Here is a 22,879-nt window from a genome sequence, read left to right as displayed (position 1 = left end):
CTTAAATTTAAATAGATATCATGTGCAATTCTCTTTCTTTGTTTTGATGAGTACAACTTATATGGCAAGTACTACGACTTTGTGTAACCAATGGTTCAAAGTAGGCCTGTCAATGACTCGGATCCGATCCGTCAAATTATTTCGGGTATGAGTAGGGATTTAATTCCGTTATCTGAACCCGAATCCGTTTTACCAAATAAAAAACTGGTCGAATACGGAATATAGTATTCCGACCCGGATCCGGATATAAATGGATTAATAATTTAAAATTTACATATTTATCAATATAATTTGATTAGGGTGATATATTTGAATAAGATCAGTTTGATTTCTTTTCTTATTTGGTTTTTTTTTGTATTAGTTAGAAATTATTTTACAAATATATTTTTTTCTCATTTTTATTAGAAATTGTAAGTTTTGATAGATTTTTTTCAGATAAACCCGATCTGGAACCAAGACCCGTTGGATCCGGATCCAAAACATAGTGTAGAAAACCCGCAAGGTAAACGGGTCAAATCTGGATCTGATATAGCATGCCGGATCCGAGTTCAGAATAATGAATTCGGCCGAGCCCGGCCCATTGACAGGCCTAGTTCACAGAAATAGTTACAAGTTATTTGCTTCGTATCAAAATAGCAGTCATTAACAGTCTGTTGTCATTATTATTATTTGCGTGCAAGTGCAACCCATGGCTGTAGAAATGGAAAATTACGCATGCGCGTTGAGTGGCATATTTGGGAAGCTTCGTGAATTAGTTAGGCATTCTAAAGCACGTCCCGAGACCTGCAGGTAGCCCTGCAAAATTGTCAAGGGACATGATTTCTTGCTTGCGGGGACATAGAGCAACCAATTTGGGACAAATTTTTTTGGGTGTAGGTACACCGTCCTAGAAAGAGCCTGTACAACCTCGTCAATTTGCAATATACAATGCAATTTTACGGCGTGCTTGGCATTATTATGTTACGAGATACTAACTGAGTTTGCAAAGAAGATATAGCATTTGAGTCTGTTCTGCGGGCCAAATCGATGATTGCTTTAAGCTTATGGTTATGGATATCCCAGATTCAGAGACAGGGACGGGGACAGAAGAATGGCAATACATGCCTTGTTCACAGAACCGGAAGAGAATGGACCGCTTTACAATGCATAAGAGGTTTGCATAAAAAGGTGGTGGCCTTGTATCCTTGTGCATTTAGACATTCTCAACGAGTGGTCGTCTAACTCGTTTTAAAGGCTAATTTCTTAGATTATATGTAAACTAGGAGGCACAAACGCGCTTCGCGCGATGGAAATCGAAAATGCCCTATCCAATTTTATATTGACCAAAAAGCATAATATATGAGGTATTAAAAATAGTAATTTATCTAGAAATCATTATTTGGCTGTAGTTTAACACATAAACCACTAATTGCAAGTCAAGATTTTGGCTGTTACAAATGATCACCCACAAAACAGATTAACATAGAATGCAAAAAAAAAAAAAAAAAAATTGTACATAAATACTTATAAAAAATTAAGCCACGTACAAACTAAAATGGCATTTGAGCCATATTAATCAACAACCTAACTACTACAAAATATTTGTGGTTGAATTCTTTATAAGAATGATATCTACACATTAACTAAAAGCATCTCCTAAACTGTTCTCTAGAAAAAGACTAAACAGATTAAAAAATTACAATAATCAATTTAACATTGAGTCACACTCCTAATCAGACTACATGAATGCCTAACACAGCACAACAGATTCCTCCTTCTTAGCTGCTCTACCACATGATCCTGCACTTCAACATTCTGAAGCAAAAAATCACAAGGATAATCATAAACAGCATAAGAATAAATAGCCAATATACCCCACAATGTAAATTTGTCTCTCGACTCCATTGCAAAATATCAGCCCCACAATGTAAGGTATGCATAAGACCATGACAACCATTAAGAACGTCATTTTTAACGATCCAAATTCTATTCCTTCAATAGAAAAATAGACACACAAAGAATTTCAGTCTCATACAAAATCAATAGACAACAAGCACAAAATTTCCTCCATATGTCACAATGTCAAATACCAAAAGCAATTCAACTCAAATATCTGAGGTACAAACTCAAACAAAATTCAAAACTGCATTGAAAATTGGATTCTTATCAACCAGAACTTATTTTATTGAAAATCTGGTTTTTTTCTCAAGGACGAAGTTCAAACATACTCAAAACATTGACCGTGATTTTAGAAAAAATTTCATTATTTATAGCCATATGAAAACACAACCATTAACCTTTGACAGTTAACCTTCTTTGAATCTAGGGAAAAAATTGCATTTTTGTTGGCAATATATATATTCTATCAGTTTCCACAAGACCAACCAAATTAAACTAAAATTCATGAGAAAACAGAAGATTTGAGGCTGTCAGCAAGTGCAACTTCACTAGTAATAATCGCAACACACCAAACATCTAAAACAAAGCAAAAAAATAGACATTAGGAATGACTCAACATGCAGCCAACACAAAACTGACTGTAATTTCTCTCTTGCGATCAGTCCATTATATATAAAAAGAACAAAAGTAAGTCAAACTTTTTGGCATTCCATTTGGAATGACTCAACAAGCAACCAAAACAAAGAAAACTGACTGTAATTTTAATCTTGCGATTGGTCCATAATATATAAAAAAGAACAAAAGTCATTAACTTTTTGGCATTCCATTCACATTTCATGGTGGAAACTAACCTCAGCAATCATGAGTAACTATTCTCTGGCAGTTTGGCAGAGTGATTGCCTGCAAATATACATCATAAGAGTAATGAATATGATGGGGAAAAATCTGTACACAAATCATAGCATGTACTACAATATTTTCCACTCCCTAATGAGACCAATAGTTGTATATTGATATAATACCCTCCTATAACAGTTCTATCATGACGTTCAAGCTACATTATAGAAGAAAAATAGTAAAAAACAAATAGAACAGGTGATAGAGGGGCTCTAATTACTCAATTGCAAATCTATGTTAATACAGGTGCTGCTTTGATATTGACCTAACAGATGATACTAACATGTTCATTGAATCAGTCTTTGGTGACTTATCAGGGATTGCCCAAATTCACTACACTTCAGGCAAGCAAATCCCATAACATAAAAGGGCTAAACTTCGCTGCAGCACAACCTCTGTTGAGCACAGAAGAATAACCTACATAATCAACAGAAAGATGAGTATAACAATTACTGAACTCTGTGGCACAAAACAATCGCAGAATAAGCCAAAAAATAAACAAAACAAAAGAAATGGCACAAAAATTTAGGAAAAGAAAACAAACACAATTAAAGGATGACCAAAACAGGTAGTTCTACATCATTTATACCAATTGTAATCATCATTCATCCCTTGATGTACATACCATAAAGAATTCATTAGCTATGAGCAAAGGATTCATTAGCTCAAATGAATGCTGCATTTTGAGAATGCACAAGAACATACCTTGGATTTGCATATTCTGGTAAGTATTGCAACAGGAAACGAAGAGCAGTATCTCTCTACAGCAACAAAATCATAACATATTTATTAGGCATATTATTTGAAAAGCCAAAAACTCAAGGATGGGAAAAAAAGAAAATGTCTGTTCCTTTTGGTTCCTTTGTTTCGAAAAATTATGGACACAGGGAGAGAAATATCATTATCAGAACAGTGCTTGGCCAAACAAGAGGAGGGTTTCTTTTTTCTAGGAGGAGAAAAACCTATTATGTTTACTTCTGATCTCTTCATTTCTAACTGCTAAAAATACACCAAAACAGAAAATGAGAATACAAAAAATCTGAAATTATCTATATAAAACATCAAGACAGGGGAATAGGATTCAGCTAGACCCAAAAATTATGTAAAAAGTAGCTACCATTTTGACAGTTAGGATTTTGAAGTTTTAGTTCTTCCAGTGCTAATAAAGATGATGGCAAAATTATGGATGAGCTTTAAGGGAAGATTATTAATTTCTTGTGCCAGGCAAAGAGAGAGGCTAACCAAGCAATTGAGTTGCAAAGCTATTCCACATTAAATGGGAAAGCCTAGGAAGAAGAGTTACAACAACATTTCCTCTTCCCCCACCCGGCAAACTCCCTCAGTCCTACCCTCTCTAATCTTGCTGTCATGGTGTAGTACTTTTGAAAGTTTATACTTGTAATCATCCTTCTAGGACCACTTATCAATTAAGTATTTTATGTTTATTGAGTGCGAATTTTACTATATGTTTGAAGCAAGATGAAACCCTTGGCAACTCAATTTCAGTTAACATACTGAAGCACATTACATATACTTTTGCACAATACTATACTGAAGCAATGGGTAAGTTATGATCTAGGCTATCTGATCAATGAGATTATCATAGCCAACAAGTATTATGAAGGAACTTTAGTCAAAGAAAAGAAAATGGATGGTCAGCTTGTTCATTCAAACCCAAACTTTTTCGGATGAAAGAAATAAGAAATGAATAAATGTATAACTATGAGCTGGACCTTACACAAAGGTATAATTAGGCTTTCTAACTCTGGGCATCAAAATCAAAGCTTCCTTGCCACCTGAACTCTAGGCAAATCGAGCATTTTAAATCTGCAATATCAAAATTTCAAAAAATCAACTTTCAGTTTATTCACCTTTAACAGGAAGAAATACAAAGAGGAAAAAAAACTAATCAAAAAAATGCATAAAAATAGTAACAAAAATCAAAGAACATAAAAATTTAAAAATATATATATAACAAGAAGAAATACAAAGAGGAAAAAACGAAACACAAAAATACATAAAAATAGTAAGAAGACTCAAAGATCATAAAATTTTTTAAAATTACAAAAAATAAACGATACCTCTAATCCATGGCTGCAGTAACAGTCATTGATTCTCTGAAACTAAAATTACTAAAAAACTTAGAGATATATACAGAACACTGTGAAATTATATCGATCTATTGAATGTAAGGCTTTTCGGCAACTGCAAGCAAATCCGTGGGCAGATAAAAGAGCCATAGATTTTGCAGTCCCGGAGAGCCCAAAAATTTTCTAAAATTGAAGGGAGAATCGGGGAAACATTAGCTTTGCAGTTGATCGGAGAATGAGAGAGAAGGAACTGACAACCTCTTTTTAGAGGAAAGGGTAAAAGTGGGCTTACGAACACACCAAAACCAACTATAGTCAAAGCGACGCCTCTGTGAAGCATTCCATCCAACACCTTACGGGCATCCTTTAGGTAGCTAATAGAGGATAGGGAGATGATATGGTGGCAGAGGAGGGAACGAAGAGTCTGAGGAGATGAAGGGCGAGGGAGTGGAGATCTAGGAAGGAAGGCAGTGAAAGATGCTGATGATGGCGAGGATTTAGCGGAGGGATTGGAAGTCATAGAATCCCAGGGCTGGTGGGAGATGGGGTGCTTGTGATGTTGGGTGTCGGAGAGGGAGATGATGTGGCGGCGAAGGATGAGGGAACGGAGAGAGTCTGAGGAAAAAATACAGACAGGAGAGAGGAAGAGGAAGCAACGGGAAAAAAAAAGAGAAGAGAAAAGGAAGAAGATAAGAGAGCCGGCGGCAGCGGAGGAAATTTACGAAAACCCTAGAGAGGAAGTATATGCAGACGGCTGGCGCATTGCGCAGAAAAAAAAAGGCTGGTAACTCACATGCTTGGCACGTGAGAGGACGACGAAATACTTCCAGGTCACCATAGCCCTTCGCTCTTTATCTACTTATGTTGAAAAAGTATCGCACAAATGTATGTCTGATAGGGAAGTTTTCTAATACTAGAGCTGTCGTGCTGAGTCAGCACGGCAGCAAGAATGAATTTCGCAGGGCTCTCTGACACTTGCTGAATTTCTGGTGTCAGCCGTAGCCGTGCTGACTGTGCACGGCTGCGGCTGACACACCCTAACGGCTGCAGCCCCTGGCGGATGACTTTGGGCGTAAAAAAAAAAAAGGCTTTTAAACGTTATTTTGGTTTTTAAAATTTAGGGTTTAGGATTTTTGGGTTAGGGTTTTTGCTTTAATGTTTTAGAGTTGGGGTTTTAGGCTTTAGGGTTTAGGGCTTTTGCTTTCAAGGCATACGAAGTTCGTTTTGCAAGTTTATAGTAAAAAATGACTAATTGTAGTATTTCAAATTAATAACAAAGTCAACGCTAATTTTTATCTAGTTTTATCTGTAAATCAGTAAAACATTATCAAATTATGACAAGGGTTTTTCCTTTTTTTTTTTGTTTTTTTGTATATACTTAAGCTAATCAATGTATTTATTTTTAAAAATACTCTGACTTAGGGGCTACTTTAATAGAAAATAAAAAAAAATTCTACTGGACTTACATTTGGGATTTATTCATGGACTAAGATTTGGCCTTCATAAGTGGGTAGAGTATAGTCGTGTTTAGGTTTTAAATTTAATTACTTTAGTTTTGAGTTGGACTTACTCGTATATTTCATTTGGGCTTATATTCATTGTATTAGAATCACATAAGTAATTTCTGTTTCGATCAGACGCCTCAGCCAAATGTCCAAATTTACTATGGAACTCGGTTGGGTTAAAGAATATAGAGCTCTTTTTTGTTTTTATCTTTCCTTTGTTTTTCTTTTAATGTGTAGTTTTAGATATTTTATGTGTTTTAGGCATTCTTTAAATTTGTAAAAATTTTATTATGTTCTTATGCTTACTGATTTTCATCTAAGTCCATAAATTATATTTATAATTTGTCCCCTAACTTTTGCATAATTATGCCAGGGTCTCAATATTTGCAAAAAATGGATATAATTTCTCATTTTTGGAGTCCTGGCCTTTCTTTATGATGTTAATGTGTATTTTGGTGAATTAATTCTAACTTTTAAGGTATAATTAGGGGTTTAAGTAAATTTATTAAGTTTAGGATCCGATTTAATTTAAGTCTACTTATGAAACTAGTATGAATACTCTTTTGTTTGTAGATTTGTAAATCACTTTGGTAGTCTAATTAGCCTAAATTTCCTTCCGTCACATGGGCTTTGTCAGCCTTTGGCAAAGGCTGACAAAGCCTTCTTTTTTTTTTTTTACCGCCTGTCCCTAGCCGTGCTAATTGAACACGGTTGGGGACAGGGTGATTTAAAAACAAAATTTGTGGGCCGCTTAGTGTACTGAAATTGTTGCAGAGGTTCTGCGGTTGCTGACAATTGATCTTGCTACCGTATTGAGTCAGCACGACAGGTATAGATTGAGAAATAAATATGTCAGACATACATTTGTGCGACGTTTTTTTTTTTTTTTTTACATATATTCTAAGAAATTAGCCCGTTTTAGAGGTCCAGGTATCTTAGTTCATGTTGGAGTTGGACATAAATGCGATTTTGTGGGTTTTTCCCCCTTCCCTTGGGGAACGCCCTATTGCTTTCTCCACTATTTGAATTGCAAAACGTATACTAATAAAAATAAGGGGTAATTTTAGAAGCCTCCCCTAAAATTTTTAATAATTTCACTTGGCACTCTCAAAGTTTGAAAAATCTCGCTTGGCTCTCCTACTTTAAACTTTTTGTAACATTTGAAACATCTTTCACAATATAATATTGAAAAAATTCATTTTGAGAGAGAGATTATAGTTTCATTCCAAATTTGCCCTTTTCTTGTTCAATTATCATAACACCCTAAAATTATTTCTTAATTTTTTTAATTGATCAATATAGTTTTTAATGAAAATTTAAAAGTTGATGACAAGATTGAAATATTTTTAATAGTTTTTGTATCATTGGTTCAAACAAGAAATGTTAAATTACTTAAAATTATGAATGACTTACAGTGCTTCTTACAAATAACTTGTAATAATTTACAACCATGAGAATACCTCTTTGCGCGAGCTTAAAAACAATACAAACAAGTTTATATATAATTTTTAGCATGTTGTATCTTTTTACTTTTCAAGCCATCAATTTGGAAAAAAATATTAGAAAACTCAAAAATATGTAAAAGATTTATAAAACTTTTTAAATTAACTCAAAACACTTTATAGTAAAGATAACATTATCTTTGTAACTTGAAAAAATTTCAAATAAATTTTCAAATATTAACTTTTGATATTTAAAAAAACACTATATTTTGCCTCGTTAGAATAAACATTCATACTTTTTGTTTTTGTTTTTCATTTACTATTAATATACTCACCATTTTGGTAATAAAAAGTAAGACAACACTAGGGAAAATTTGGAATGAAATTATATTTACTCTCCAAAAATGAATTTTTTAATATTATATTTTAAAATGGGTTGTAAATAATACAAAAGATCTAAAGTAAGGGAGGCAAAAGAGATTTTTTAAAATTCGAGTGTGTCAAATGAAACTATCAAAAATTTAAGGGGAAGTTTTTGAAATTATCCCTAAAAATAAAGACCTTTTCATATCTCAATATTAGGACCTGAGTAGGGTTGAGTTGGGTGGTAAAATGAAAGAAATTATAAGTATGAGATGTTGAATTTAAGATCTCTCACTTAAAATATATATGTCTGTGTGCCTGGGTGTGGGCGTGTGTGTGTGCGCGTGTGCGTGCGTGCCTGTTATAGGACTTGCTTTTTGGAGCAATGAAAAGGCAAATAAGTACATTAACCAAAACAAATAAACAACACAAGCACAACAAGCTTTGCCCAGATCGCCTATCTACGATGCACGTAGGATCTAAAAATTTTTGTTTAGACCTTATTTATAACCTAATTTTAGCACTTAAATTTAATAGATTCAGATTTTAATATATTTAAACACGTTTAATAACGAAAAATTGGGCATCTGAATTAATAAAATAGCACTGAATTCGTAGGTAAGACTTGCTCAAGAAAATAAGTGATAAACTATTCACTTATCACTTAATGTGATATATATTCAAAATATATCAAATTTAGTACTTAACAATTCAATAACTTAATATATTCAGATTTCATATTTTGGTTCCAGACTTCAATTTTATCAAATGAACCCTTACTCTTATGCTACCAAGCGAGTAGTTTTCAGACCCCCGGAGGGGGGCGGTGGGCGGAGTGCCACCGCTAAGGCATCCATGAATGATAAATGCATGAACCAGTTTTTGATTGCACCCACATTCGTAAATTTGTTTCAGAATTGAAGTCCGACTTGATCTGTCCAAACGCTGGAGTCGATTCTAAAGCAACAAATCCGGCCAGCCGAACGAGATTTATAGCTCAACTAATTTCAAAATCGAGCTCAAATCAGTTCAATTTAAAGGCAAATGCTTAAGTACATTAATTAACATACTTTAAATGTTTACACTTTTCTAAAAAGTACGAATAATGATGCCAATTGTACGATTGCCTTAAAGCATGTGATCTGGAAGATCAAGTTTGCCACATCGCTTGGGGGGGTTTGGGGGGTTTAGTAGTTAAGTGCTGCGGAGCACTTCAAAAGTTGCCGGCTTTTGAAGTGTCTTCGCAGAGTCCATTTATCGAAACACTCATACAAAAAACTGTGAGTTATGAAAGGGGAAGATCAAGTTTAACCGAGTCTTTTCCCAATTCAACATCAGTGCCGGATTCTGGTAGTCGAAAAGGATCCAGCATGAAAAGATCCAATTCAGCTAATTTTAGATAAGTGATCGTTAAAATTCCTAATTTGAGTCTTTGAATCTTAATCTTTTCCCTTTCTTTCCATGCATGCTTCAGAGTCTCTTTTGAACTTAACCCAAAAAAAAAGTATATCTAAGATGAAAATTGACTCAATTTAGCCAGTCAATTGGATTGAACTTCCAATTCACGGGCCAATCCGAGCAACTCAGGATTCTCCTAGCGAGCAATTGCACCAAGCCACGGGCCCATACAGTGCACGCAAGAAGCATAATAGGTTTGTTGAAAAGAACAGCAAAGAGGTCAATTTTGCTAACTGACAAAACCATTGAGGAAAAGTATGGTACATGTGGTTGAACCTTTGCTCATAGAACAAAAATTCTCCAATTTTCAATCAGGTTTACATGTGTTAATTGTGTACATTTACTGCATCATATACAAATCAAGTACTTCAAATCCTCAAAAATAGTAATTAACTTTTTTTTAATCACAAGAGATGTGGTGTACCTGTTTACAGCTATGGGTCGACATAACTATTTCTTTTAGTACATCACCTATGAAATGTAGGGAATATAGAGTTAGTACATCTACATGCGCACATAACGCACAGAGCACAAGTCCATGTAACAAAAGCTCATGCTCTGTCAGCAGATCCTTGGAGGGTCAGAATCAGCATCAATGAAGCCACGTTCCCTCAATATAGCACTTTTCAACTGCTTGAGGCTTTCTTCCAGGTTTCTTCTTCTTTGTCACAGGAGGTAACTATGAACGGTCATAAATGCATATGTGGAGTTGTTTATGATTCAAACAAAAGCTTTATCATTGCTTTGACCAGGTATTCCCACTTGTATCTAAATTCTTCTATATTTCCTCTCAGATTAATAACTTTTGTACCAAGCGAATATGTTCAAAATAAGTTGCAACATGCTGAACTCAGAAGTTCCATCTTTTTCCATGTAAGCAACACTACTTCCGCAGATTACCGACACACGACACCTTCACAGGGATGCTCATGCAAAAATGATGCTTCAGTGTGATGGTGGTCACCGGATAAAAGGTGGTCAGTCATTCCAGAACCTAAGAGATCAAATTCTAACAGGAATGAACAACATTCTATAGATCATAATTGTCAAGCAACAAGATTTGAAATCTCATACCTTCTAGTACTTCAGACCCAAAACCATCACTGGTGTTTTCAGATTGATCTTCCACAGGCACAAGGTCAGATTTGAGCACCATCTTGCCCTTTTCTTGAACTTTGTCTGGTATTCTAGGGGCATCAAACACAGAACAGTCTGCATACTTCTTTGTTCTTTTACGCTTCCTATAATCCTGCTTCACAGGATCTTATCCAGTTCAAAAATTGATGAAACAAAAGGTTAATGAGCCCATAGCTGGAACATTTATTGATCAAACCAGGCGGGTAATGCAAGGGCAAAGATGTACCAGAATCCATTGTTCCAAAAGCATCCAAGTTCATGAGGCAAGCAGCTGCATTTACTACATCCAAACCATGTACTCTTACTATGTGCACCTATAGGCACAAAGACAAACAATCAAAAGGTTTGAATCTCGTTAATAGATAGCTTGATTAGAAATACAACCACCAAGCAGTTCAAAAGGCAAAAGACAGTTTACCTAATTAGTCCTGTGAAAAAGTAAACCACTAACATAAATATCCTAAACTTCATTATTAACTTAGTGCCAAATTAGGGCTTGAGTTTCCAGAAATGGAAGAGTATACTTGTGCTCTTTGTTTTAATGAGGTATTCTGGTTTCAAAAGCTTATTTAATTGCATAAGCTATGTTCTCTCCTATCTGGATATTTGAAACCTTCGCCATACAGATCTAGTCCAGTATTCCTAAAGGCAAGTCAAATCTGAATTCTGAACTTCTATCAGATCTAACAGATTAAAGCCCACAATCTTTGATGCATCACGCTAATATCTCTGCTATAATTTCATGTCCCTTATCTTAGCAACAACTAAAAAGCAGCAACACATATTTTCTCACACCAACTGTTGATGACTTTCCTTAAAGTGATTTCCGTAGGTTGTCAGCTGTGAATCATCACAAAGTTAGAAGTGCAAGCATTGCTGCTCATCTCCAATTGCTATAAGAATCAGCAAGTTTCAAACAGTTACCTTCAACTTGCAATGTCCAATCAAACGGAAGATCAGGATGTCTCCCTTCAGTAATCTGTGAGACATGGAGAACCCCCTCCAACCAGCACTTAGTCCATTTCTATCAATAAGATATGTTGTCTTATATTCTTTTCCCCATTCATCGACCAAAATAACAGTGGAATCCCGACTTGGCAGATGTAAGCTGCCGAATTTCCTAGGAATAATCTGTGAAAGATAAATATAGAAATGAAAAAGGACAAAAAGAAAAAACAACGAAGCAAGAAATAGAAAAGGTTCACTTTTAACTAATCAATCGCTTGAATCTTAATACAGGGCAAACTTGGAGCCTTACCAACCAAAAGCTGTAAGTGACATTTGAAGGGAGCATACACTTTAAAAAGTAAGGGGCTCCATCCTCCATACTTGCCAGAACTTTTGCTGCTCGCTCCATAACGGTAAACTTAGATTCAACATCATCATATATTTCGTTCATCCCAGTTCGCTTTCGTTTAATGCTACAAACAATTCATACTCTTAGAACACAATCTAAGATTCTTCACAAGATTTGCATTCCAAGGTTTAAAAAGGGAAAAAGACAACAAATTCAAAGATAAAAGGGAACATATCAAAAGCCATCACAGTACAGATGCCAACCATCGTGAGTTCTTTCCAGTATCTGAGGCAACCTGATCAAAATGCAAAGTGCCACATCATAAGTTGGTAAATAAAGATAATACAGCAATCAACTTGTATGACTTCAAGCATCACATACATACTGGTGAACTTGCTAAATTATCAATTTATTACAAGAAGAGCATGTTCACCAATATAAATAAGGCCATTAAAGTATTAGGTAATGGCAGGCAACACTTGCTCCGTTGATCACAACTAAATGCAGATTTTATCAACTATTTCTTTTTCCTTTTTCTGTTGTTCCAATATCAAGAGGATAACGAGAGAATATGGTAGAAAGCTACACAGTAATGGACGTTTCACAATTGCACAGAATGAAATAAGTGAGCCTTTCCCGTCACTGAGGCTATATAACAAATGCAATCCTCTTGGCAGAGTTCAAAATGAGACCAAGAGCTTGGACACAATGATCTTCTTAGAATCTCTTCATCAGAAGGCAACCAAATCATGATTGAAAGCACATAGGCACAAACATTTAGTACAAGTAATATGAAAGATCCATCTGATCAAGTATGTATGCGATAGACCTAATAAAAGACGAAATACACAATGTAGAGGCCCAAGAAGATGCAACACAAAGCTTGCTACTAGCATGGATACCCCGCTAATTGATTTGAAAGGAACAGCTGGCTCCCAGCATTGTGTGTTCTAGATGTCCCAAAGTTGAAATAAGTCAATCACTTGCATAATACCTTTTTTTTTAGTTCTTTTTCCAGCAGAACGCGGTGGGATTTAAGAAACAAGGAGGGGAGAAGGGGGATTCTCTTCATCCTAAGACCTCAATCTACTAGCATACTTGCAGGCAAAAACATCAAACCACAGTGCATACATAGCTTAAGTAAAACATATAACTGTGGTACGTACATAGCTTATGTTACAAATTCAAGCAACAGTTGGCATATAATAAAACTCACCAAGTGTTAGTAACTGTTAATAAACATATCAAAATGGCGACTGCAAAAGAACAAGAAAACCTGCAATCTGTAAGTGAGCCTGCGTTCCCTTAAACTAAGTCTTCCCATTGCTCACCATCCCAAACTCCTCATAGTCTTCTCTAGATTTTTGTCAAATGAATCCCAAGACACATTTTGATTCCCCATGAGCAGATCAATCGTTTTACAAATTGTAAGTGTTCTCCTTTCTTTTTCTTGAAACAAATAATGTGCACCATATTAGTTTATCAATGCTTGTAACAGGGATGTTTCCTTCCACTTGGTCTTTGATGGATCATGCAGCTTTTCGTATATAAATATATTTCACCACTAAAAAAGTTAATCAAGTAGACACTTGTACCCAAATTTGCTGGGGGTGACCCTATATATTGAGATTAGATCTAACTGAACCAAGAAGAATGAAGACAGTAAAAGACAACAACATAAAGTAAAAATCCACATTGAAGAAGCATAATTAGCACGACAATTACATCATTCATAAGCAAACGAGCACAGCATGATGCGGAAACAAGACTAGGGTTTGAAGTTTTGAAATTCTCTTAAAATCTCCCAATAACAAACTAGCTAATAGTAAAGGGGAAAACCCTGAAATCCAACCCGTTAAAACATGCATCCACAGCAAACAAAAGTGAAAGAAGAAACATCGAGGCAATCTTAAAGACATGGTAGAAAGAGATGGCACAGATCCATGAGCTATAGCGACCGAATAAACTAAAAAGGTAGGGTGAAACTGAAATAAGCTTTCGTACTTTCTTCGATTTCGATTTAGGAGCTTTTGGGTTTCCTGCAATCACCTTTTTCTTCTTTTCCATGGGCATCTCGTCCTTCTTCTTCCTCTTCTGTTGCTCAACCGGGAAAAAATAATGCAACAAGAAGAAGAAACCAAATTTTTTTCAAAAACAAGTCAAATAGGAGCACATTAAAAAAAAAAGCAAAAAATGAAAGAAATGTGAAAGAAGAACTTGGTATGGAGTCCCATTAATCAAGATAAAACTGAGAACTTCGTCAAACTTACCCTTCGTTTAACAGATGTTTGCTCATTTTCAATACAGTTTTGGGTCCTATGCTCTTTCTGATTTTGTTATTCGCCAATCAATTTCTCAGCCTCCATTGCACTAAATCTTAATGCTTCAGTATCCTTCTACTCCAAAAAATCTAGTAGCAGGGACGTACAGAGATTTGAGAACGGACCAGATAAAAATAAAAGTAAAAATGCCGGAGAGAGAGAGAGAGAGAGAGCGGGGGGTTGGGGTTTGGTCCGTTTGGAGAAGCAACCCAGAGGAGCAGACAAGGACAGGTGCAACTAAGGAGTCAGACACAAGACCCTGCGCTTCGCTCTGCTGTATTAACGTCGTCACTTGTCAAATATTTACTGCTGATTTTACTTTTTGTGCATGGTTTTGCTTTAGGTGGCTTCCAGGCCGGAGCCAGCTTTTTTATACTACTAGCATTACTTTTGTTTATATACATGTATATATTTATTTATTTTAATGTAGTCAATCAAGTGGCTTTCGAGTAAATTTACGCGCATTTCGAATTTATCTATTTTCAATACGAGCAATGGTTCACTGCCTCTGCACTGCAAAAGTATTTTCAGGTTAATCCAATTTCTCAAATCAAGTCATGTGCTCTGCATAAGGAAGTACAGGAATGTATGATGCATACTTAATTCAAGTGACATAGGAATGTAGTTGTTAAAGGCAAGAGGTACTGTATTGGATTATAAAAATAAGTGTATTATATATATACCGACCGTACATATATATATTATTACGATCGAATACATGAAATATTTGTAAAATTTGAATTTTAAATTCAAATTCGAATTATGTATCATGCATTCAATAATGAAAATCTATACACTGTCAGTGTATAGAATATTGATCCTATTAAAATTATTTCATAGCTTAATCTTAGAGCATTCACGTTTGCAATTTAATCTAACTAAAGGAATAAGCACACACTGTGAATGTGTAAATTAAGAAAGAAATATTATATATATATATATATATATAAGCAGAAGTCAATTAAAATATAAAAAAAAAAGAAAATTTATCAGAAGATAATATAGCATAAGTTATTAGAAAGTTATTAAAATTCAATAATTATCTATAGTTTACAGTTTGTTTGCTGTTGTGCAATACAAATGCTTGTTTAGAAGGCTAGGGAGGAACAGCCCCCGCGACGCACAGGAATTTGGTGCTTGTGATTCAAGATAATTAATAATTATTGTTTAATATTTTGTAGTATATGAACTGAAGTATGATGATTTTATCATGTGATTTTAATAGAAAAATCATAAGTTACATAGTGAGTTAATAAAAATAATGTGCAATAAAACATCCTTATCGTTATACTATATAAGAATCCGTTGTGATCAAATGTTATGTTTGAATTTCAACTGCAAAGATAATGGTAGTTTGAAAATGTAAGAATGTTTGAAGTGCAATTGAAAAGTATTCAAAGGTTTCTTCTAAAACTTATCCAATATGATAAAATATTTTAAAGTATCAATTGGACCCTTCATCTCTCGAATCTATATATGTTCGTGAAAGATCCCTCAAGCAATGCTTCTGATTCTCTCTCGACTTAAGATCAACCTGAATTATCAAGTCAAATTTATCCATCAATCACTTTGCGTCCAATCTAATCTAAAATAATTTTATTTTTTTTACTAACTATTTATATAATTTGGTGGGTATAATACAACTTAATCACATGTTTCTTACAGAGATAATAATGCCCGAAAATGATAGATAGATAAGAAACTTAAGTGATTTTTTTCAAAGTTTTGTAAAAACTATTTAGATTTGGTGTTTTTTGCTAGAAGCATTTCTTTATAATCTCATAAATAAATTTAAATCTGCATAATTGTTACTGATCTGAATTGAAACTATCTTGATCATAAAAAATTGGTATAAATAATATTTTCTAAATTTAAAATTGTAGAAAATGGTAAGTAAAATTAGAAGAAATTCCTCATGTGAATTCGAATTGCAAACTATAGGTAGAAACTGCTTAATGATATTTTCCAATGTTTACTTGTATAAGTATCAAACATAACATCTCTACTTAATTGACTCGTTTGAACTATGGATAATAGTTGCTTCAATCAAATCAAGAAACATTATTTATCATTGTACAACATACAATTATGAGTAAATGAATTAATACAATGCAATCAAAATGGTGCTGTAGTTAAAGCATTTAAACTAATCAAATTCCACTACAAATTCTTTTACATAGTATAAAAAAGTACATTTTTGGTATTTGAAACTATATAAACAGTATAATACAAGAACGAGATCATAACATGGAAAGCAAATAAAGTGCAAATGACATCTTAGTATTATGTAGCATGATTAATTTTCTTTTTTAGTTTCAATGAAGTACAAAATTCTAAGTTAATAAATTTTACAATCATAAAATTCCCAATTAAAATAAACACAAGTTGAATTCCAAATCATATTACATGAAAAAATAACTACTTGAACTATAACTGCTGGAATGTAGTCAACAGATCCCTGGAGTCAAGAATAATAGGAGAAAGTTCATGAGAAATAAGGTTATTTGACTTAAATAAAGAGATAATACCTTGGCTGAAGAGAAGAAGATGATAAAATTGATTTTCTGATTATTTTAGAAAGTGACAATATTATCTCAAATTGTACTTTGACCAGAGACAGAATCTCTGAGATCTACTAAGAAAAATAATACAATTAGTCAGTTTTTGGAATTAGAAGTATTAAAAGGCAAACTATATGGAGTTATTGAATAAACCAATTATCAGAAAAAAAAACTACAATCGAAGAAGACAAATCCAAAAAATTCATCTCAATTTAAAGAGAAAGCTATGCATTCCACCAAAAATTTAATAGCCATAATAAAATCAAAGAGGTAAAACCGAAAAAGAAGAAAGGGTATCGGCTAAACATGGGGACATAAATATGATAATGATTGTTCAGATAATAATTAAGTTAATTAATTGTAATTAAAATCCAATTATGTAAACATCCAATTAAGTCCTTAACGGATGAGAAAGGTTTTAAGAAATTAGAAGGCTTGGATGTTAGTATAATAAATGATTAAAAGGAATTTATGTAATTCTATCAAAATACAAGCTTTATTTAATTGTACTTGATACTCAATTTGGCACCAAATATTGTAACATACCAAACTTGCCCCTAACCTTAAATGTCTGAAAGGTTATATAAGTAAGTATAGTGAAATTAAAGCTATAATGACTTGTAATCAATGTTCCAATTACTTTTCAAACACTCTTACATTTCTAAAATAGTCTCACTCCTGTGGTTGAAATCTAGTTTTAAACTCGTTCTTATATAGTATAAGGATAAACATCAAATTAATTCCTTAACGGATGATAAAGGTTTCAAGAAATTGGAAAACTTGGATGTTAGTATAATAAATGATTAAAATGATGGGTTTGTTTGGATAGAGTATTATTTGAAATATTATTTGGAATAATTACTGTAACACTTTTTGTGATTTGATGTATGTGAGATAAAAAGTTGATTGAAAATATAAAAAATTGGGTTGAAAAATGTGTTTATAATACAAGTGAAATATTATTTGGAATAATATGTGTATACAAACAAACCCATATGTAATTCTATCAAAATACAAGCTTTATTCAGTTGTACTTGATATTCAACTTGGCATCAAACATTGTAACATACCAAACCTACCCCTAACCTTAAATGTCTGAAAGGTTATATAAGTAATTACAGTGAAATTAAAACTATAATGACATTGTACTCAACGTTCCAATTACTCTTTAAACATTATCACATTTTCAAAATAGTCTCACCCCTGCGGTTGAAATCTAATTCTAAATTCGTTCTTATATAATATAAGGATACTAGTAGTCAAAATGGGATAATAGAGAAAATGACAAAAAAAAAAAAAAGTTTTGACACCAAACGCCTGCTTCTTGCTTTATATACAGAAAAAAAAAGATGTGGCCATTTACGTATAGAAAAAAGAATATGATCGTTGGCGAGAAAAACCTAAACTACACAAGCAGTTCTGTCTTTTTTTTTTTTTTTTTTTTGGGGAGACAGTAAGGCATTGTTTGGATTGCTTGTTTCTATCGAAAAATATTGTCGTTTTCCGTGATCACATTTCTCTATCACCTTTTTCCCTCACATATATCAAATCGCTACAATATTTTTTCCATGAAAAATGACGAAAAATGCAATCCAAACACAATATAAATTACAAATACGAAATCAACACCTTTATTTGGATTGTATTTTTTTGAATTTTTTATAAATAAATTATCATAGCGATTTAATATATATATAATAAAAAAATGTATTCAGCCGACATCAACACCATACAAGCGGATCAAACGTATAAATTAACAACTCTGGATATGCAGAGCACAACTGGATTGCATAAATGTCCTAGAAAGTACGGTATAAAACATCACGAATGGGGTGTGCCCATTTTATCATTTTTGAGCAGCCCAAGTAATTAAACCACTGAGCTTGGCTCGGCCTGAGCCGTGGGTGGGGAATTCAACTCCTATCCACAACGAAAAAAATTCAAAGATAGTGTGTCACAATATCTATTCGGTCTATTAAAATCTGTACACTTGCAATCCCTTAATAGAAGTTTTTTTAAATTCCCTTCTCTTGTAATTTAAAATAAAATAAATTATACAATTATTATCATTTAAAAAAAAAAAAAAGAATGCAGCCCAAGTCAATAGTGCTGGCGGTATCCGGTGGACGTCAAGTCCCCCGTACTGCGTGTGCGCGCGAAAACTGAATACAAAGGGAGGGAAAACAGGAGAATCCCAGCCGTCCACTCGTTAATCTTGCGTCAAAAGCCAGCTTTGCCTTATCATTTGCTTCACAACGCTCGCACTTTCACCATCACTGAGAATCTCCCTTTAGTACTTGTCCATGGACCTCAGACTACAGCACGTTTGTAGCCTGTTAAGTTCAGAGGTTAACTAACACCTTGCAGAATCCCGAAAAACCAAGCAGGCAAGACTTGCAGATAAAATGGCTAACATTAAAGTTTAAACTTTGGATAAGACGAGCAACTTAAGTTGGAGTCGTGAATAAATGTCTAATACGCGGTAAGATGCACCACAAACTGGAAGAGAGAAGTGGCGTTTTGCACTACCACAATTTTTTTAACTATTTATAGACATCTCCAGGATGAAACAAAGAGGTAATACATATTGCCTTCAAAATATCACCAGCAGGCAGGTGATTCAATTGCCTTCAAAATATCACCGGCAGGTAGTAATGAATGATTGACCACAGACATAAGGAGCATTACCAAGGTGCAGTTGCTTTTTCCTTGAATATTTCCTCGAGATTTTCCTCTTGGACCTCGAGAGCCTTTATATCAGCATCAACAGTCCCGATTACCTCTTTCACGTTCAAAAGCTTGGTTTCAAGATTTCTCATCTCCTCTTGTAATTGAGCTCTCTCAGCTGTCCTTGATTTCATGCTCTCTTCTTGTTCGGTTGGAAGAGAAATAAGTGCCTTTATTCGTGCACGCAAAAATTCAACCGCCATGCCCATATCCTCAAAAGCCTTGAGAGTTTTGTCCCATGTTTGGAGGTATTCGCAAGAAGTCGTCAGCTTGGCTGCTCTAATCGCATCTGCAATGTTAACTGTTTCAGAAATTATTCCAGCAGCCAGCTTGCAGTTCAGCCCCTTGATGAGATGATCATGAAGGAATGAATTTTGACTGCAGCAGAGCTGATAATACTTGGCTCGTAGGTGCAGAGGTATCTCTGAGTCTATGACTAGGCCGTCCACAAGAATGCTGAAACCATTGAAACCCTTCACATCTTTGAACTGCACATCCGATTCTGAAAATCTAACGCCATCCAAAACCTCCAGACTTAATTCGTTGTTATCGCTAGCTGATCGTCGGGCTGATTCCGGCATATGGCCTGAACTTACTGCAACTATGCCTCTCTCAAGAACATTAGCGAGAGGTCCCGAGTAGTCTGGCTCTGCTGTCTTACAGTTCTTCACATCTTCATTTTCTTCTTTAAGGTTCGCTTAAGTTATCAATGACAAAAATAAAACATGAGTCTGTAGTAATTTGTTGATTGTACAAGTGAAAAGAGGATAGCAGCCAACATTTTTGAGAAAACAACGAGGGTTGGGCCAATACAACAATACCACTATCAATTGATTTATCTTGAAAATCCAAATTCAGAAGGCAGATGGCTCCGTCGAGTTCTGTCAAGCCATTTGCTCTAACAATGTAAACCTATTCAAAGAAACAAAAAATTCAGTACCAGAAATTGATGAATAAAATCCAAAGATGTCTGTAGTGGAAATGTCAAATGATATGCTAAAAACCGCCTGCAAGATCACAAATGACCTCCCATTTCTTTGTTGATGCTGGTGATTCAGGTAAGATTTACTGGCAAATGCTGTAATGTAGTTAAAAACATCTAAATGAATTGTTTGTTCGACTGGAAATACGAGTACTTCCCTTCTAAAATAGTGGTAGGCACCACCATTGTTTGTAGTTGATATATTCATGAATTTACACGCAGTTTCAGAGTACTCGCCAACATGCATGTTTTCCTATTAACCACATCATCTGAAAACTGAAATTCTCAGAGATAAGAGCAATCAATACACTTGTACGCTTAAAAGTTAAAACATGCACCTTGGCATGTTGGTGGAATAAACCCAAACTGTGCATGACCTTACACTGGGTGGTTGACATAGCTGGACAGAATTCTGTACGCTTTGATAGCGTATTAAAAGGGGCATAGCATGCTTGTTTGTTTGGTGTAGGAGAGCAATTGCAACAATAAATTCATAAATCAAGTCCAAACAGGCTTGTGATTAACTACCTTTGCTTTAATAATCAAATCCACTGAAGCCATACTTTCTGAATCAAGCTCATAGAGTTACCTTAAGTACACAAGGTTTAATCAATTGGAAAACTAGGACATCCCCCTCAAGCAAGTTGTGCGCAATAGAGAAACCTCTCCATCCACCACTCAATCCGTTCTTCTCCACCAGGTATTTTGTTTTGTATTCTTCTCCATTTTCGTCCACCAAAACAACAATACCATCTTTCTTGGGCAAATGGATATTGCAGAATTGCTTAGGCAAACTCTGAAATTGAATGACAGAATATATTAAGGACATTATTCACACCTCAAAAGGGCGATTAGAATAGGGGCCTTTAGAGCTTTACCAACCAAAATCCACCGGTAACATGAGATCGGAGCATGTGCTTCACACAACAAGGAAAATTAGATGGCAGCTTAGCTTGAACCTCGTGTGCTCTGTGAAGGACAGAGGATTTGGGTTTTCCATAAGCCGAATGATCACCGGTTTTGTCCCCGATCTTTTCATAGCTGGAAAGTATATTTACAACAAGCATGTTTCAGAAATATTTCAAACAAACCTTCATCACTTCTAAATAAAAAGCAAGTAATTTATCGTTCAATCATAGTAATGATAATGACAGTACTAATAAATAATATGCATGCGCCGACATGATCAAACATCCTCCGCTGACCTTATCAACGACTTCTCGATGTTGTGAGTTTCCCCCTGCACACGAGTCAATTTGTTAAACAGTACTTATTTCTTTCTAAGAGACGCAGAGCAACGAGATGAAGCCCCCAGAGTCCACCAACTGACATGGATCTGAAAAAGCTGACTACAAAGAAATGCAATAAAAGTAAAGAATAAACTAATGAATAAACACTACAGACACTCATCATTCATCATATTGGGTTCTCATCTCGTACTTTGTTGATTTTGTCATGTTGAGTGCCACAAGGGTTTTTCTTCACCGGCTTCTTCTTGAACTCCGAGGCCTTCCTCTGTTTCAGCTGTCAAAGTGAACAAGATAACAGACTTAGAGCCTTCAGTTGACCAAAAAGAAACCATGATTCAGTATTCGAATAACAGATGGTAAAAACAGATAGAACCTTGGTGGACGGATCGTATTGGCTTCTCTTAGAAGGAGAAAACTGAGAGATGGCCATTTTTCGTACTTCTACCGTATTTCCTTTGATCAAACTCTTTCTCTTACAGAAAGAAAGAGATGAATCAACCGTTTGGTGGGGTAAAACTTCTAGAGGAAGGATTTTGGGATGGGGGGAGATTTTTACCGTTGGTTCAAATAAATGCCTGCTAATACAAGATTTTTCTTTTTTTGTTTGAGTGGGTTGCCAGCATGAAGTGCGATTTGACAAGACTTGTCAGACTACATTCTCGGAGAAGGGAACACCGAAATGGAGCCAAATTTCAAATTTCTTTGCAGAATAAAGGCATTTACAAGAGTACTATGAAGCATAATAAATGGTTTCTTTCCTTTTTCCAAGACAAAGTACGCGGGTTTCCGGTTTCCATTTTCATTCGTGTTTCTGGTTGTCCAATCCCTTCCTTCAAAAGGAAAATGTTATCCAGTGTACTCTGCTAAGTACCAGCACTTCCGCACTTTGTATTGCATTGGTTTTGTATTTTGTGATTTCGCTGCGGTATGGGACAATCAACTCGGGCGCCGGGCGGTTTCAATTTTTACTC

General features: G+C 34.8%; 2 protein-coding genes and 1 long non-coding RNA gene across 5 annotated transcripts; all 3 read right to left on the bottom strand.

Moving 5' to 3' along the window:
• Positions 1-1,527: 1,527 nt before the first annotated feature.
• LOC113726420 (uncharacterized) lies at positions 1,528-4,796 on the bottom strand. The gene is made up of 4 exons (XR_003457518.2): positions 4,514-4,796; positions 3,481-3,536; positions 3,059-3,192; positions 1,528-2,778 (listed from the first exon to the last, which is right to left on the bottom strand). It is a non-coding gene; the product is annotated as an uncharacterized lncRNA (long non-coding RNA).
• Positions 4,797-9,857: 5,061 nt separating this feature from the next.
• On the bottom strand, positions 9,858-14,653 carry LOC113726419 (B3 domain-containing protein Os05g0481400-like). 2 transcript variants are annotated; one of them, XM_027250125.2, is made up of 8 exons: positions 14,338-14,653; positions 14,072-14,161; positions 12,331-12,362; positions 12,029-12,191; positions 11,695-11,901; positions 10,997-11,084; positions 10,708-10,896; positions 9,858-10,627 (listed from the first exon to the last, which is right to left on the bottom strand). In XM_027250125.2, the coding sequence occupies exons 2-8, from the start codon at positions 14,138-14,140 to the stop codon at positions 10,530-10,532; spliced, it is 846 nt and encodes a 281-aa protein (XP_027105926.2). In that variant the 5' UTR covers positions 14,141-14,161; positions 14,338-14,653; the 3' UTR covers positions 9,858-10,529. The 2 variants fall into 2 exon arrangements, with proteins under 2 accessions (XP_027105926.2, XP_027105927.2); XM_027250126.2 differs by having other exon boundaries at positions 9,998-10,627; positions 14,072-14,158; positions 14,338-14,472.
• Positions 14,654-19,446: 4,793 nt separating this feature from the next.
• Positions 19,447-22,466, bottom strand: LOC113726418 (B3 domain-containing protein Os01g0234100). Of its 2 annotated transcripts, XM_027250124.2 has the most exons (7): positions 22,282-22,466; positions 22,099-22,182; positions 21,864-21,898; positions 21,537-21,699; positions 21,248-21,454; positions 20,498-20,588; positions 19,447-20,373 (listed from the first exon to the last, which is right to left on the bottom strand). In XM_027250124.2, exons 1-7 carry the CDS (start codon positions 22,336-22,338, stop codon positions 19,634-19,636), a joined length of 1,377 nt encoding a protein of 458 aa, XP_027105925.1. In that variant the 5' UTR covers positions 22,339-22,466; the 3' UTR covers positions 19,447-19,633. The 2 variants fall into 2 exon arrangements, with proteins under 2 accessions (XP_027105925.1, XP_071930889.1); XM_072074788.1 differs by lacking the exon at positions 22,282-22,466 and having other exon boundaries at positions 21,816-21,898; positions 22,099-22,137.
• Positions 22,467-22,879: the final 413 nt, after the last annotated feature.

Source organism: Coffea arabica, chromosome 2c (assembly GCF_036785885.1).
Source record: "Coffea arabica cultivar ET-39 chromosome 2c, Coffea Arabica ET-39 HiFi, whole genome shotgun sequence".
Classification (NCBI taxonomy): domain Eukaryota; kingdom Viridiplantae; phylum Streptophyta; class Magnoliopsida; order Gentianales; family Rubiaceae; genus Coffea; species Coffea arabica.
The sequence above is the reverse complement of the archived record's forward strand: the minus strand, read 5'-3'. Positions and strand labels throughout refer to the sequence as shown.

What these genes read in the sequence shown, in the direction of transcription:
- LOC113726419 (XM_027250125.2), bottom strand. Translation starts at nt 14,140, where the DNA reads ATGCCCATGGAAAAGAAGAAAAAGGTGATTGCAGGAAACCCAAAAGCT. An exon ending in TTGGACATTGCAAGTTGAAG is followed by an intron (nt 11,085 to 11,694) that starts GTAACTGTTTGA and finishes TTGTGCCTATAG; the next exon opens with GTGCACATAGTAAGAGTACA. An exon ending in TGGGTCTGAAGTACTAGAAG is followed by an intron (nt 10,628 to 10,707) that starts GTATGAGATTTC and finishes TTGATCTCTTAG; the next exon opens with GTTCTGGAATGACTGACCAC.
- LOC113726418 (XM_027250124.2), bottom strand. Translation starts at nt 22,338, where the DNA reads ATGGCCATCTCTCAGTTTTCTCCTTCTAAGAGAAGCCAATACGATCCG. An exon ending in AACATGACAAAATCAACAAA is followed by an intron (nt 21,899 to 22,098) that starts GTACGAGATGAG and finishes ACTCGTGTGCAG; the next exon opens with GGGGAAACTCACAACATCGA. An exon ending in ATCGAGAAGTCGTTGATAAG is followed by an intron (nt 21,700 to 21,863) that starts GTCAGCGGAGGA and finishes TATACTTTCCAG; the next exon opens with CTATGAAAAGATCGGGGACA.